This window comes from Panicum hallii, chromosome 5, assembly GCF_002211085.1.
Source record: "Panicum hallii strain FIL2 chromosome 5, PHallii_v3.1, whole genome shotgun sequence".
NCBI lineage: Eukaryota > Viridiplantae > Streptophyta > Magnoliopsida > Poales > Poaceae > Panicum > Panicum hallii.
The window spans coordinates 7,244,369-7,259,289 of record NC_038046.1 but is presented as its reverse complement, the minus strand read 5'-3'; the positions used below and the strand labels follow the sequence as shown (position 1 = coordinate 7,259,289).

General features: G+C 50.7%; 3 protein-coding genes across 6 annotated transcripts; 1 reads left to right on the top strand and 2 right to left on the bottom strand.

Annotated features, from left to right (window-relative positions):
* Nucleotides 1–328: 328 nt before the first annotated feature.
* Nucleotides 329–4,424, bottom strand: LOC112894494 (elongation factor 2-like). The gene is made up of 5 exons (XM_025962225.1): nt 4,280–4,424; nt 3,207–3,318; nt 2,727–3,127; nt 575–2,603; nt 329–501 (listed from the first exon to the last, which is right to left on the bottom strand). Exons 2-4 carry the CDS (start codon nt 3,295–3,297, stop codon nt 576–578), a joined length of 2,520 nt encoding a protein of 839 aa, XP_025818010.1. The 5' UTR covers nt 3,298–3,318; nt 4,280–4,424; the 3' UTR covers nt 329–501; nt 575.
* A 355-nt stretch (nt 4,425–4,779) lies between these two features.
* LOC112891650 (UDP-glycosyltransferase 87A2-like) lies at nt 4,780–11,441 on the top strand. Of its 3 annotated transcripts, XM_025958558.1 has the most exons (5): nt 4,780–6,032; nt 7,055–7,277; nt 7,468–7,580; nt 7,813–8,834; nt 9,857–10,979. In XM_025958558.1, exons 4-5 carry the CDS (start codon nt 8,312–8,314, stop codon nt 10,753–10,755), a joined length of 1,422 nt encoding a protein of 473 aa, XP_025814343.1. In that variant the 5' UTR covers nt 4,780–6,032; nt 7,055–7,277; nt 7,468–7,580; nt 7,813–8,311; the 3' UTR covers nt 10,756–10,979. The 3 variants fall into 3 exon arrangements, with proteins under 3 accessions (XP_025814343.1, XP_025814345.1, XP_025814344.1); XM_025958560.1 differs by lacking the exons at nt 4,780–6,032; nt 7,055–7,277 and adding an exon at nt 11,012–11,441 and having other exon boundaries at nt 7,543–8,834; nt 9,857–10,769; XM_025958559.1 differs by lacking the exons at nt 4,780–6,032; nt 7,055–7,277 and having other exon boundaries at nt 7,545–7,999; nt 8,105–8,834.
* A 377-nt stretch (nt 11,442–11,818) lies between these two features.
* On the bottom strand, nt 11,819–14,586 carry LOC112894170 (cyclin-B1-1-like). 2 transcript variants are annotated; one of them, XM_025961794.1, is made up of 9 exons: nt 14,276–14,586; nt 13,911–14,028; nt 13,735–13,825; nt 13,432–13,626; nt 13,212–13,337; nt 12,881–13,129; nt 12,629–12,799; nt 12,351–12,529; nt 11,819–12,258 (listed from the first exon to the last, which is right to left on the bottom strand). In XM_025961794.1, the coding sequence occupies exons 1-9, from the start codon at nt 14,337–14,339 to the stop codon at nt 12,123–12,125; spliced, it is 1,329 nt and encodes a 442-aa protein (XP_025817579.1). In that variant the 5' UTR covers nt 14,340–14,586; the 3' UTR covers nt 11,819–12,122. The 2 variants fall into 2 exon arrangements, with proteins under 2 accessions (XP_025817579.1, XP_025817580.1); XM_025961795.1 differs by having other exon boundaries at nt 13,432–13,623.
* Nucleotides 14,587–14,921: the final 335 nt, after the last annotated feature.

The window sequence follows — 14,921 nt, the reverse complement described above, 5'->3', positions numbered from 1 at the left end:
CTCCTGGCCGGACCGTCCAATCCGGACGAAACTGGGGCGGTAGGCTCTTGCAGTCATGTTGGAGACACAATTAAAAACTGCGGCAACTCGAATTGCAAGGCCACACATCTCTGCATGCATTTTCCAAGTAAAAGCTGACATCATCTGGATCAGTCTCATTCATAGCCCAGAAACTCACCAACAGTTCATCAACACACACAAAGCGTTATGCTCCCAACATTGCGGTGCGGAGGACTGAGAATTCAACTCGCGCAGAGGCAGAGCCGAGCAGAACTAGAACAGCAGATGAGTTCAGCAGCGAACATTTTTCTTTCCAAACGCCCAGATTTCATTACCGACAGTAACGACATTAACAAGAGTTCTGGTAAAAGTATGGGCACCAACAGATCTCAACAGAAACTAAACCTACAAACGAGCAGACTAGCAAACGCAGCAACAGAGGGCCGCACCATCAGCAGGCCAGGGAGAGCTGGAACTTCCACAACAGAAAGAGAAAACGCCCTGGGGGCAGATTACAGGTAAGCATGCCAGCGACAGGAGGAAACTATTCAGCAGTGATTCGGCGAACACGAACCTCAAAACGTGGCGTCAAGCTCCTCCAAGTTTGGCACTGGTCCGAGACCCTTTCTTTCCCGAGCTTTGCCCACGACCATCGCCGCCTTCGAGCCATCCTCCAGCGGATCGGAGTTGATCAGTCTCCATCCGTGGAACGCCAGCTCGGGGAAGGCCTTCCCTGACGTCTTCAAGCGCAGCTGCTGCACGAACTGGGATGACTCGGATACAGGAAGAAATGCCTTTAGCACCACCGTGCCGAAGCCCAAGTCCTGATGCTCAAAAACCTTCGTCTTCAGCAGATTGTAGACTTCGGACACCGCGCTTTTTGGCACGCGAATCTCGACGAGGTATATTGGTTCCATCAGGCGCGGGCTCGCCGCCAGCTGCGCGGCGTGGATGGCGCGGCGTGCCGTGGGTATAATCTGCCCGGACCCACGGTGGACGCAGTCCGAGTGCAGGACCGCGTCACAGAGATGGAACCGGATGCCGCGCAGGGGCTCCCCCGCCAGAACGCCTCCCTTGGACGCCGCTTGGAACGCCACCACGACGGACTCCCGGATCTCGCCGGTGTAGTAAACTCCCTTGCAGGTATTGACAAGGAGGTTGGGGCCGGTCGTCGCAGGGCCGAAGCACCAGAGCTTCTTCGCATCTCCAGCATCCCACCCAAATTCCTCACGCAGAAGCTTGGCGCGGGATGTGACCTCATCGCGGGGGCCGACGCGCCCGTCCTCAATGGCCTGCAGGAGCTCCTCCTCCAGTGGGCGCGCATCCATGTACAGACGGTTGTGCCTGTTGGGAGACTTGGTCACTACTGCCCGGCTTGAGCTCGCAACAACAGTCTCACGGTATGGCACCACCGGTGCGCCGAAGAGGATGTCGACGCCTGCCATCCTTTTGAGGCCATCGAGGCAGACCTCCAAGTGAAGCTCGCCAGCACCAGCGACGATGTGCTCGCCGGTCTCCTCCAGGGAGCACTCTATCAGTGGATCAGCCTTCGCTAGGCGTTCCAGGCCCTTCAGCAGCTTCGGCAGGTCGGCCGGATTCCGGCAGGCAACAGACTTGCGCAGGATTGGCGCGACTGAAAACTTGAGTGGTTTGATGGTGCCCGCTGCCACCGCCGCCCTCTCATCGGTGAGCGTGGCCGTCTTGACGATGACGCCGTCAAGTCCGGCCAAAGCAACCGTGTTGCCGCACGGGACGCCGTCGACTGCCTGAAAGGTCTTCCCCACCAACATGCCGGTGCGCTGGACGGTCTTGACGAAGACGTCCCCCTTCCCTCCGCCTCCGGGCAGGTACTTGTTGCTTATCACGCGGACTTTGTTGCCCGAAGCGACCTTGCCGGAGAAGACGCGGCCGAAGGCGTACATCCTGCCCATCCGATCGCCGGCCGGAACCACTTTGGCAATGTAGATCATAAGTGGCCCATCAGCGTCGCAGTTCCGGATAGCATTTGCGTAGGGGTCGTCGAGGGGCCCGTCGTAGATGTTGTCGACTCTGTAACGCTGCGCTGTGGCCGGAGACGGCAGGTGGAGGACAAGCATGTCCAGCAACACCTCGCCGGCGGGCAGCCACGCCTGCATAACCCGCCTCAACAGCTGCTTCCCGGACAAGTCCTTGACCTCCGCCTTGATCTCAACTCCAAACTTGTTCAGCAGGGGCCAGAGGCTGGTCTTGTCGTTCATGCAGGCTTTGATCACGTTCCGAAGAGGGTTGTAGCAGAAGCCGACGAAGCCGCGCTCGCACGTCGCAGAGCCCGTGCGGCAGGTTGTCCACAAGTTGGTTTCAGCGTCGAAGAAGTTCTCTCCCCAAAACCGGCCCCTCATCTCTGCCTCGTCCACGCCGGACCAGCTGGAGTTAGTGGAGTGCAACTTCGCGAAGCTGGAGAGCGTGAAGGCCCACCCGTGTAAGCCCGCGGCAAACGCCACCGTTCCATTCTCCGGGGACATGTGGCAGTTCCCCAGCTCGTTGTCGGAGTACATGGCGACGACGGCGTTGGCGTCCTCGACAACGCGGCGCAACGCTTGGTACGCCACCTCGCCGTCGTCGAGCTGCAGTGCAACGCATGTATACGTGATTGTGAGCAGTATCCCCGTTTGGCGCAACCAGTTAGAAGGAACAGAGCAGGGCGAATTGGAAAGAACAGAGCAGGGCGAATTGGAAAGGACATGGACCTCGAGCTCGAGGAAGAAGCGGTCGAGCTTGTTCACGACGAGGACGGGTTTGATTCTCTCACCCAGCGCCTGGCGCAGCACGGTCTGCGTCTGCACGCGGACGCCCTCCACGCAGTCCACGACGACGAGGGCGCCGTCGGTGAGGCGCAAAGCAGCCGTCACCTCCGGCGAGAAGTCGACGTGGCCGGGGCAGTCGACGAGGTTCACGACGTAGCGGTCGCTGGTGGCGGTGCCCGTGCGCATGGCTCTGAAGTCGTAGCCGAGGGTCACGGCCGTGGCCTTGATGGACATGCCACGCTCGGCCTCATCGTCGCGCGTGTCCGTGGCCCGCACCTTGCCAGCGTCCTCCAGCGCCATGAGGCCCGCCGCGGCGAGCATGGAGTCCGTCAGCGTGGACTTGCCTGCAACCATACGGACAGGTGTATGACGCTCCTTCTCGATCCCAACAGGGTTTAGTATTTGAACGGAAATTTGTCATACCATGGTCCACGTGAGCGACGATCGAGACGTTGCGCACCCTGTGCTGGTTGCGCATGGTGGCCTCGACATCTCTTGCTGTGAGGTTTACCATCTATGCGCAGCAGCAAGGTACCTGTAGAGAGCAAGTTGCATTCAGGTCAGCAGCGAGGGAATCGCATATTCGCATTCAGAAACTAGAGTAGCCAGCGGCTGTCTGGACGAAATCACTGAACGCATTCATCCAAATTACTGAAAACACATTACTGAAGGAACGCATCACAAGCAAAAGGTATAGAGAGAATAGGGAATAGCAGATCGGAAGCAGAACAATAGAATCGATTCTCACAACATAGCATGCAGTTGTACCAGTAATAGCGCTTCATCACTAGACGAATTACCGTGCCCCACTACACGAGGATCGAAACACAGCAGGGATCTATAAGAAATTTGAGTACACAAGCCATTCGAAGAAGAAAGCAATCCGGAACACGAGTGCGTGGCACACTTTTCCCCTGATTCGCAACAAGAAGAGTTCCGCTTATTCTAATCAAATCCAACAAGCAAAGAGCAAGAGGACCGGCAAGTTCTCGTTATTTTTCAGGGGAAAAAACCCCATCAAGTGCTTCTGATGGAGAGCAAAACAACAATGATTGGCCGAAGAACAGCGCAGCCGCATGACACAAAAACATAGGAGCACGATTTGGTACTGCACGACACCCCAAAAGGAACAACTCCATCCACAGGGAAAACACGAGGGACGATCATCTCTTGATTAGCTTCGCATTTCCAAACAACAACGCGAGGAACAGAACGCAGAAAGATCCTCGCACCGAAGCACCCCAAAACGCACGGCTGCATGCACGCGGATCCAAAAACACAAGTAGAACACAGCAACGCAGAGGATCAAAAGCGCAACTCGCCAGGGAGCGAGAACGTACGAGCGCAGCGCTCCACGGAGATGAAAAGTTCAACCACCCACGGATCGAAACGAACCAACAAAACACTCGCTGCACACGGAGCAAAACACACTCCATATCTCTAGATCTAAGCAAGGGTTAGCACGAAGAAGGGGAGGACAATGGAGCAGCACTAACCTGCGCGGCTGCTGCCTGCGAGAGAGGCGTGGGGCAGGGAGGCGAGAGCCCCGGAGCAGGTGGGGGTGGTGGAAATGTGGTTTGCTGTGTGTGATCTGCAGCGGAGGCGGAGCAGCGGCGTGTTTTATTCACACGCCGGGGCGGTTCGGTGCACGGATGGGACTGCCTGCCTGGCTGCCTGCCAGTGCGATGCATCGCGAGGTAATCTTCTTTCCCGTCCGCCAAGGAAACGCGGGGGGCCGTCGGATGGAGAGCGAACGGCTCGCACGCGCTCCTGGTGCCGCGCGATGGCGCGAGCCAGCACTCGCTTGTCCTGTAGCGGACGGCGCCGTGGCGATCATGGGACGTCCACGTGGCGAGCTCGCCCATGATCATCCTGCCCGGGCCCGGCAAGAGCCCAACCGCCAACTCATCGCTCTGACGCTCTCCCAGTCCCTCGGACCAGCCCGCCGCCGCCGCCGCCGCCGCCGCCGCAAGCCAGTTCGGCCGCTGCGGGAGGAAGCTCACCGGTTTTCTCGCCGCTTTCGCCTGCTTCTGGTTTGCTCAGTTTTGGGCCCTCCGTCGTCCCGCTATGTGTTTGATGGCGCCCGCCCACAAGGAGTTCGAGGGAATGTCCAGGCCGCGGCATCCACATGTCGACGCTGGAGAATGCATTCATCATGGCCTCTTCGTCGTTCTTAACCACGGCCATGCTCCTTGAGGCGTAAGCACGGGCGCACGGCCGAAGCATGCCCAGCGCTGTGGCCATCTTTCAGTTGTGGTGGACAGGTGGAGGTTATGTGCAGCTGAAGCGTTCTTGGCCACCACCCAGCCAATTGAAAACAATGAGCAGTGGGGGTGGAGGCGTGGAGCCACGAGCAGGACCTTGGCCGTAGACACTGATGTCGATGCAGAGCTATATCTTGTTCCATAACCCACTCAAAAGGAAGTGAAGCTCTGCAGTTTGAAGCTGGAAGTCGTGTTTTGACTTCGACATTGCAAATGAAGAGGAGCTTTAAACAAGGCAAATGTTTAATCTTATTGAGCAATGTTACTGTCTGCTGCATATGGGCATTATCAAATCTATAGTCGTTGTCTGTTGGTTGACCCAGTACACACTGAACTAAGGCATTTGAAGTCTTTGAATGTGGACGGGTTTGTTGTTGGCTGTTGGCGGGAAATTGTGGAAGCTTGGACTCTTCGCAAGCATGAGTTGTCTGGCTACATGGACATTTGAAGTGTAACTAAAGAATTCAAGCCAATCAAAGCTTGATTCAGAGTTAAGTGAATCCCAACTGATGAAAGATCAGATGAAGCTCTCGTCATAATGGAAATATATGAGAAATGCAAGTTATGTGAGGCTGAAAAGTGAAAATATTTTGTTTTGATAGATCTCATGTTCCCTTGACAGTAGAGAGTATTTTGGGGCTGTTTTTGTATCAACTTTTCTATGTCAGGGATGTGTCAGCGCCACTCAGGCAGCCTGATTTGAGTACAACAGAATCTGCTAACAATCTAGCTTCACCATTGCTGCAAAGAGGGGAAAAAATCTGAGGGGTCCTAGCAATGCATCTGAATCAGCTGCTGCTAACATGATACCTACACGAGGTGGCCAGACATCCGCTTAACCTGAAGACTAGACCTAAGTTGCTGCATCTGCTCCTAGGAAAATCAGTATATCCATTATCCACCATCAGTAAGGTAGGTGAAGTACAGAATGCCTTTCCTGGGAAATTGACCAGAAGAGTCTTTCATGGGAGAATTGGCATTGAAGGTATTGGATCACCTTTGATACCTTTTTGTTTCTCTTCATAGTCATTAGTGTTTGTATTTATAACAGGAAATTGGATCAACCTTTTTCCTTGCATTACTTTGGTTTTGTTCATGGCAATAATTTTTAATGCATTAAATGTCTGTTTATACTTGTGCATTGCGGTAATTACATGTATCACAGATTGCAAGTTATGTTCATTGCATTAAAAACATTAAGACTTTCACTATATCTTCTGTCCATATGTCTTGTTTGTGCCATACTCTGATTGAAACAAGATCTAGTATACTGAGCTTATTTATCTGCAGGTCTATTTTGATTTCATGAGAAGCTTCCATATGGAATTCAGAAACTATCTTTTTTTAGACCAATTTTCGTAAACCTATCTCAAGAGGGTCTTGATTTTGCTGGTGAAATTAGATTGGGTGCTTCAGGGTGCTAAAGTACCCTTTGTGCCCAGAAAGAATGCACCGGAGATGTCCTGGTATTGGTGGGTTTTAGGTACTTGTACTTAAATTCCAGGTTTAAATTTGCAGGGGAGTTATGCTAGGAATAATTTGCCAGCTTCCTTTTATGGGGTGATTATGACTGCTACTATGGACGTATTTTCCTGAGCTTGTATTTTGAAGTCCTCATAGATCATGTGGATCAGGTGCTGACACTTGTTAGTCCTGCATTTGATTGAGTGCAAATAACTGTTATGGTTCATAATACTTGTCCGCAGAGTTATTCTTGGGACTCTGAAGCAGTATGCTTCTCTTGCTAATTTATCAAGAATCTTTATCTTAAGCTATTCAAAATGCCATTAGATTGAAGGAAACTGTCAATAATACTAGTTCAGACTGAATAGAAGCTGAGTTCTTTAGCCTTGAGCAAACTTGTGAAACGTATAGTGTGCATGAGCCTAATGCTTTGGCAGTTATCATAGTAAAATATTCCAATATCCAATAATACTGGACTGATAAGTTCATGAAGTTGGTGCACACATTTATCAATCTGTGCTTGCTTGTTTTGCTGTTTTGTAGCAAGACAATACTCTTTCATCTGGTTGCCTTTATCTGTTAGTGGTGTAGAACTGCAAGCCATGATCAAGGGCTTACATCAGGATTCTACAATCAGATGATCCTACAAACACAGAGATGGAGTCCAAAGCATTCTGTAATTCCAAAGCTTGTTCGTTGTATATTAGAATTTATTGTGCTGCAGAATGATGAAGCATTTGCAGATTCAGAAGGTTTCACCTGGATGGTGAGAAATCCTAAACTTCTTGAGACATGTTTGCTCGTTTCATGTGTTACCCTTCTGTTAATTTAGCGTACACAAGGACCACAGGTAATGATTGAAGCACAGAGCAGACCATGGACTGCATTTATTATGTTTAATAAGTGCTCTTCCATGTCTTGATGTGAGATTTACTCTCAGATCCTTGACACAGCAGGGCCTAGGAATGATCCTGATCACCATCATGGTTCGTGCTTTGCATACCGTCAGCAACCTGCATCCTTGTGCAGAGGGAAGTTTGCTTTCTAGAGCTTTGTAACTTTATGCACGGTTAGTACCACTTTTGTCACTTTTAAGCTTTCTCGGAATATCATATTTACCACATACTTTTGAACTAATTAACTTGCCCTGAACGTCATATATTTAAAAACAGAGTGCTTCTATCGATACATATTAATTCATGATTGGCATGGCAACTATATTCAGCCATTGCCTCACGGCCATGCGTAGTCTCGCCCAAAGAGCACATTGTGTCAATAACTGTGGATGATTTTATCTGCAGGGGAGCTCTCCAGAATGGACACGGTCGAATATCCTTACAATAATATCTTCAACAAAGAAGATAGATTTTGGATTCAACAAAACAACAGAGAGGTTTTGAAAATGTCATGGGTTGTTTCTGGCAGAAAATGGCATGGCGTAGATATATCATTTTCTCGCTTGCTGATGAAAATACCAATTGCAAAAATGTTGAGTACCATTTCATGCCTACTATTCAGAATTTAGAATCTGAATCAATCATTTTCTCACTCGATGCCATCCTGCACGGACAATGGACATGGGCAATTTTCCAGCACGAGAGCCGTGACCGCCGGGCAGCGAAGCCGGTAGCATTGTACGACATCAAGTGTCATTAGTTCTTCATCGGTGGGGAGAGAGACGGATTCGAGGTGCAGGGTGGCCAGCAGCGGCGCGGCGTCGATCATTCCCTAGAGATCAGGGGAGGCTCTACGCTAATAAGCAGAGCCACACACCGAGACGCCAGCCACGAGCGGAAGCGGATGGCCGCCGCCGCTGGGGACGAGCCGCGCGGCTGCTGCTGCCACATTGTGGCGGTCCCCTTCCCGGGCCGCGGCCACGTCAACGCAATGATGAACCTCAGCCGCCTCCTCGCCGCGCGCGGCGCCGCGGTCTCCTTCGTCGTCACCGAGGAGTGGCTCGGCCTCCTCCGCTCCTCGTCGTCCACCCCGGCCGACGGCGTCCGCCTGCGCGCCATCCCCAACGTCATCGCCTCCGAGCACGGCCGCGCCGCCGACCACTCGGGCTTCCTCGACGCCGTCGCCACCGAGATGGAGGCGCCCTTCGAGCGCCTGCTCGACGGGCTCGAGGGCGCGCCGCCCGCCGCGCTCGTGGCGGACGCCTACGTCCCCTGGGTCGTCGGCGTCGGCAACCGGAGGGGCGTCCCCGTCTGGCAGCTCTTCCCCATGGCCGCCACCTTCTTCTCCACCTACTACCACTTCGACCGCCTCCCGGCCTGGCTTACCGGCGACGGCGAGCACGCGCCGGGCTCCGGTGAGACTGTAGGTGAGAGTCCTTGCTGCCATTGCTTGCTGCTGGCAGGGTTTTAGCTTGTCGTGAATCTCCTGATTAATGAATCGTCCACACATAACTCGGCCTTTGGACTTCTGCATCTGTATCCTGAACTATGCTCCTAGGAAGTGAATTGCCGAAATCTGGAGCTAGGATCTGTTTTCTTATTACAAGTTTATGCTCTCGCTCTGAAGAAAGCATTTCGTGTTTGTGCATTACTTAATACTGCTTCAAAATAAGCATATGCTGGTCGCCAGGCTGTTAAGCAGTCTATACAGAACTATTTCTCCCAACTGATTCAAATATCATTGTTCATGGGCACAATCCAAAGTGACTAAAGTGCTTCTGGAGAGGTGCAAACAATTTAATGGTAACGAGGCATGGGATCACATGGAACTCTGCACATACTTATATTTTAGCTTTCTTCACTTGTTAAGGAGTCTGCGATAACCTCACGTGATTTCATTCTTAAAATATGCTCACGTTCTTGAGGAAATGCAATCTTCAGCCGTCACCCTGGCTGACAATTTTTATTTAGTACTCCGGAAATTTAACAAATCACCAACCCTGCTACTCATACTTATTACTCACCGTGCACATCCAGCTAAGTATCTGATCCAAAAGATAAGAAATATTTTAGACATACATTAAACGGCTAGCCACTAGGATTTGTTCTTTGGTGGGAAGTTAGGCTGGATGGCCACCCAACCGGTTTTGATGCCCTGGTGTGGTGCGGCGTGGTGAGTGAACCCCTACTTCAGAAAAAGAGTAGTACATCAAGCGGAGTATGGGCATGAATCAAGCTTGCAAAATTGTTGCTTCTCAGTTTGTCTTGGTAGAAATAACCTGTTTCACATCATGCTAATTTGTATATTTTAGATTCCTCCACCACACCACTGCTTTGGAAATGTATTTTTCGTCATTGTATCTCTTACTTCTCATTTCTGGTGATTCTATGTCAAACACTGATAAGGCAGGCTGTAACATTTCTCACGCATCTATTTTATGCCCTGCAGATAAATCTGATCAGAGACTTGGGCACTACATCTCCAGTCAGGCTTCAAATACGATAAGGTTGTCTGATCTCGAGCCCTTAATTCACAACAAGAGAGCAGTAAAGCATATCCTACCAGCCATCTCAAGCGTTAGAAATGCTCAGTGCCTCCTTTTCACCACCATGTATGAGCTTGAGGCCAGTGTCATCGACTCACTACAGTCAGTACTCTCTTGCCCAGTGTATCCAATCGGCCCCTGTGTTCCCTACATAACACTTGAAGACCACTGGACCATGACCAATGGGGATACCAGCCAAGTAGACTACTTCGAATGGTTGGATTCTCAACCTGTGAACTCAGTGTTATATGTGTCCCTTGGCAGCTTTGTCTCAGTGTCAGCCTCTCAGCTTGACGAGATTGCGTTGGGGCTAGCAGCAAGTGAGGTCAGGTTCTTGTGGATTATTCGTGAACAATCCCCTCGGGTGCGAGAACTCATTGGTGACACTGATAAGGGGATGATACTGCCATGGTGTGAGCAGCTGAAGGTTTTGTGCCATTCCTCTGTTGGGGGCTTCTTAACCCATTGCGGGATGAACTCGACACTTGAAGCCATCTTTGCTGGTGTACCTATGCTTGCCTTACCACTATTCTTTGATCAACCGCTTGATGGCCGATTAATTGTGGAAGAGTGGAAGATTGGCCTGAACTTGTGGGATTGTGCTAGCAAGGATGGTCTGATTGGGAGAGAAGATATTGCACGGGCTGCAAAGAGGCTGATGTCTTCTGATGAACCTGAGACAAAGGCAGTGAGGAGACGTGCTCTTGAGTGGAAAGAGGCTTCTCGCAGAGCAGTTGACAAGGGTGGATCTTCATACCGCAATCTGAGTGCATTGATGGAGATGGCATGCGCTTCAGCATAATTGGAATCAGTATGGTATGTGCTGAAACCAATCTTGTCATACTGTAATGGTGTTGTAATCATCAATGTTTCAAATACGGATGCTACAATCATCCCTCTTTCTGAAAGGTGACACGCATAATCACCTTTACTTATGATTTGTTCAACATATCATTCTGAGAGTTTCATTTGGATTGTACTATGAGACTCTGTCATTTTTTAAAGAAGCAGCAGTACTTACTTTTAGATGTTATATTGTGTCAAATGCCGAAATACAGGTATACAGAACATTATTGAAGATTTAAGGCCTTGTAGGATCTAATGTTACAAACGATGCAAGTCTCAAAAGTACAGCTTAAGGTTTTGGTCCTCTGGACTTTAGCAATTTTTTCAAGGACAAAGCGCGTGGTCTTCTCTCAACGCTGGATCAACTGACCGTTAGCTGCCTTAACGTTGATGTGTGGAAGATTGGGTGCAGTCTCAAGGAGAAGATGCGATCTCACAGGCTCATTTGAACAGAGGAGATGAAGATTGCGCTGGCTGTTAAGAATCTGATGAGTGAATGCATCAGACAGCAAGGAAGTGAGGAGAAGAGCAAAATTCGCTGAAAGGAGCTTCTCGCAGAGAATTGAAGTGAGGGGGATCTTCGTGTGGTAATATCAATTACTGGATATATATACTAAAAGAGAAATAAAAGTTATTTACAAGTGCTACAAAGCACCGAAGCTATCTAGCCAAGCAGTGAGTTCTTTCTTAAGCTGTATCATTGGATGGAAGTGCAGCTGGTACTGACATTAAAATGTGTTACCCATGATCGAAATGTATACAGGCGAGTACTTTTGAGGATCATACATAATCATCATCATCATCATAAGTTGATCATAATAGATCATGAGCCGTTGCGCATTTTTTCCCCTGAAGATTTGTGTAGTCCAAGCAAGTCGGTCAAATAAAATCCAGATGGATTTTCCAGACAACATACATGATAAATTCTGCACTTCCAGGTAAACATCAACAAACGACAACGGGTATATACAACAAGCAAAAATAAATTCTGATTGCAACCCGATCATGCTTGAAACGAATTTCCAATCAGCAAACCTTCCAATTCATCATTCATATTAATGAATAACTTGTTACTGATAAATTATGACAGACTATACACCAAGGTGTATCCATAAGATAGTAGTAGAACATCCCAATCCTAATTGCCAATACAAGTCAGATTTCCTGACTCCTCCCTGAGAGCAGCCGAGCAAACAAACGACTGTCTCAAGTGTTCAAATTTTCTTCAAACAAGCATAAAACCTAGCGAATGTCAGACTCGCCTTCCATTACACTCTCGAAAGCAAAAGCAAGCACAACTACTAGGACGAAGTTATTCTTCGTTTATTTGCAGATCTCCTCTGCAGGTGGACGTAGTGCTACCCCTCCATACTGCTCGCCGGAATACTTCTTGTAGACGACCCTCAACTTGCTCTCCGGTGCGGTCAAATGTGCGCTCACGAGCATTTTTGTGCATTCCCTGAAACCATCACAGCAAAGGTCATTATGTCTAGTCCAACTTGTGCTGTTACATGATTTAGGAAGAGATGGCGATTGGCAATGGGGTCTTACATTAGATCTGACTCTCTGAAGCCCGTGTGATGCTTGAGCGTGTCAGACCAAAGTGGAGCCCTCTTGAGAGTGAGCCTTGCCGCATAAACAGCAGAGGCAGCAACCATCGAAGGCAGGTGCGTCACCAAGCCGTATTGCATCAGTGATAACTCCGCGAAGAAGAAGACCATGTTCTCCATCTGCATTAAAACATCAGATTTTAGATCACAACACATGAACAATATTGCTGCACCTCTGGATGACTACAACAAACCAAGTAGACCAATTTGAATCTTTACCTCTTTGTCAGTTTTGATACCCGAAGATGCCGCCTTGATAAAGCGAACGAGGAACATGTATGATGTAGGAACAGTTAAGTTCCACTCTAGCCTATTTAGTATTCCCTTCTCCATTGAAAGAATCTGCTCCCTACTGTATGCACTATCTGATATCAGGATGAAATCATTGACCTGTGAAGCACACAAACAATTAGAACAAGAACTTGAAAAGGAAGGATAGGAGGGAGAGCGAGATGGAAGCTTTCTGTGTACCTCGGGGGCCCAAATCTCCTCGTATTTGCAGGCGATCAGCATGGCTGAAACGCCCACAAGCTGCAGCTCCCTTCGCAGTACTGGTTGCAGCGAGAGGTATTGGTCAACGATGTACATAGCCAAGTAGAGAGTCTCGGGCATCAGTTCAAACTTGTGGTGTACTTCAATTATCCAATCGGCCAGGATGGCCCTCATCTTTGAGTTGATCTCCACCTGGGCTTCAATGTAGTCACACGGCCGGCTCTCATGCTGCAATAAACCAGGAAGAAATACTGTCAGTGACTGCCGCTAGCAGATCACGTAATTACGTAGCAGATATCTCGGCAGTTACCTGTGCAGCCTTGTAGAAGGTGTAGATGTCCTCAATATAGTCCACGACCGCGAGCTCATTGTTGGCGTCCAACTTGTCGATGTCTTCAATCACTTCTCGAGGCTTGTCAGTGATTCCACAGGCAGCCTGACATTCAGATGGACGACAATCAGACTAATTCCTCATGCTTTTTGTGGAACTGGAATTACTAGAGCAAGGAGGTATTTGATAGATCACGCACCTTTGAGCGGGCCGAGAGAACAGAAGTAAGGGTGTTGATGACCTTCTTCCTCGAGCGGACGGAGCTGGCGCTCCTCTCGGACTGCCTGTTGCTCTGGTCAGAGTCGGAGCTGATCTCTATGACATGCTCAGGAGGCGGCGGCTTGGAAGGAGCCTTCCTCTCCAGCCTCGGCGCAGGCCTTGCAGGTGCGATCTGCTGCAAACAGACGTTCCGGTTAGAAACAGACGGAATCGAATGCTTGAAATGCCAGATTACTCTTGCAGGAAGACCCGCAAGAGAAGGGTGCGTGATTGGTCTGTGTACCTTGACTGCGGCGGCATTCGCCTGCGCGTTCTTCACAAGTTGAGCACCGAAGCTTCTCGTGACGGGGCGGTTGACCTGCTCCTGCGGCTTCCTGCAACCAAGAATGAGTCCGTCCTCAGAAGAAGAACGGGCAAGGAAACAGCGAGAAACAAAAAAGCGCTTGGTTTCGTTCGTACCCTTCGGTCGCGCGGACGCTGACGAAGTTGCCGATGTCGCCCAGGGGGGCTCGACGGTTCATGGCGTCAGCTCGGCCGGCCGCGACGGCCTTCTGCTTTCCCAGAGCGGGAACACCACCTGACGATTGCAGAGGAGACACGAGATGAGAAATTCTTTCTTCTACAATCCGGCAGTCGAACAGAGACAAGAACATAGATTAATACTCTAGATTAGGGGGACGAGGATAACAAAGATCCAATCTTTTTCATGAATCAAGTGAAAGAACTTGCTAGAGACGCTAATCGTTCCCGAGATCACCCAAAATCACCTTCAGCAAGAAACCAGGGAGGGAGCAACCAAGAACTCAGAGGATCCATGGGCTCACCTCGGTTGTGATGGTGAAGCTGCGGAGCGGCGGCGGCGGCGGCGTTGCGGTCGCGCGTGGCCATCTCTTCCTCGTCCTCGCCCTGTCCGAAGAGCCCGGAGAGCACGGAGGTGAAGAAAGACTGGAGGCGCGCCGCCCGCGTCCCCTCTTCCCCGCCGGCGAGCGCAGCCACCGCGGATCCGGCAAGAATAACCGCGCGCCTGTTTATCCCCTTCTTCCTCTTCTCTCCTCCCTTGCCTCTCCCTGCTCAACCAATGGCGTCGCGTGGTGGTGCAGTTCTTGAGGGGAAGAGGAGGGGGCTACAGGCTCGGGAAGGGGAGGAGCCGATATATCGAGCGTGCGGGCGCTGTCAGGCCAGGGGCGGCGCGGCGGCCGGCGGGGAGCGGGTCTGGTGGGGAGCGGCTCCAACGGTCGGGAAGGGTTCGTATCGCAACGGTCGGGAGGAGCGGATCGGACGGCTGGGATCGGCCCCGGGGGGAACTAGCCGTTGCGACGCCGAGTGGGATTCGCTCCCGAGCTGGAAAAGGGCCTGTCCTTTCTTTACGGCGCGTCGAGTTCCTTTCCTGATAAAGAGAGTCGCGTAAACATGGCAAGTGCAGCAATAAATGACAGGGATTCTCGTGGTCGCTGACAGATAGTGACGAGC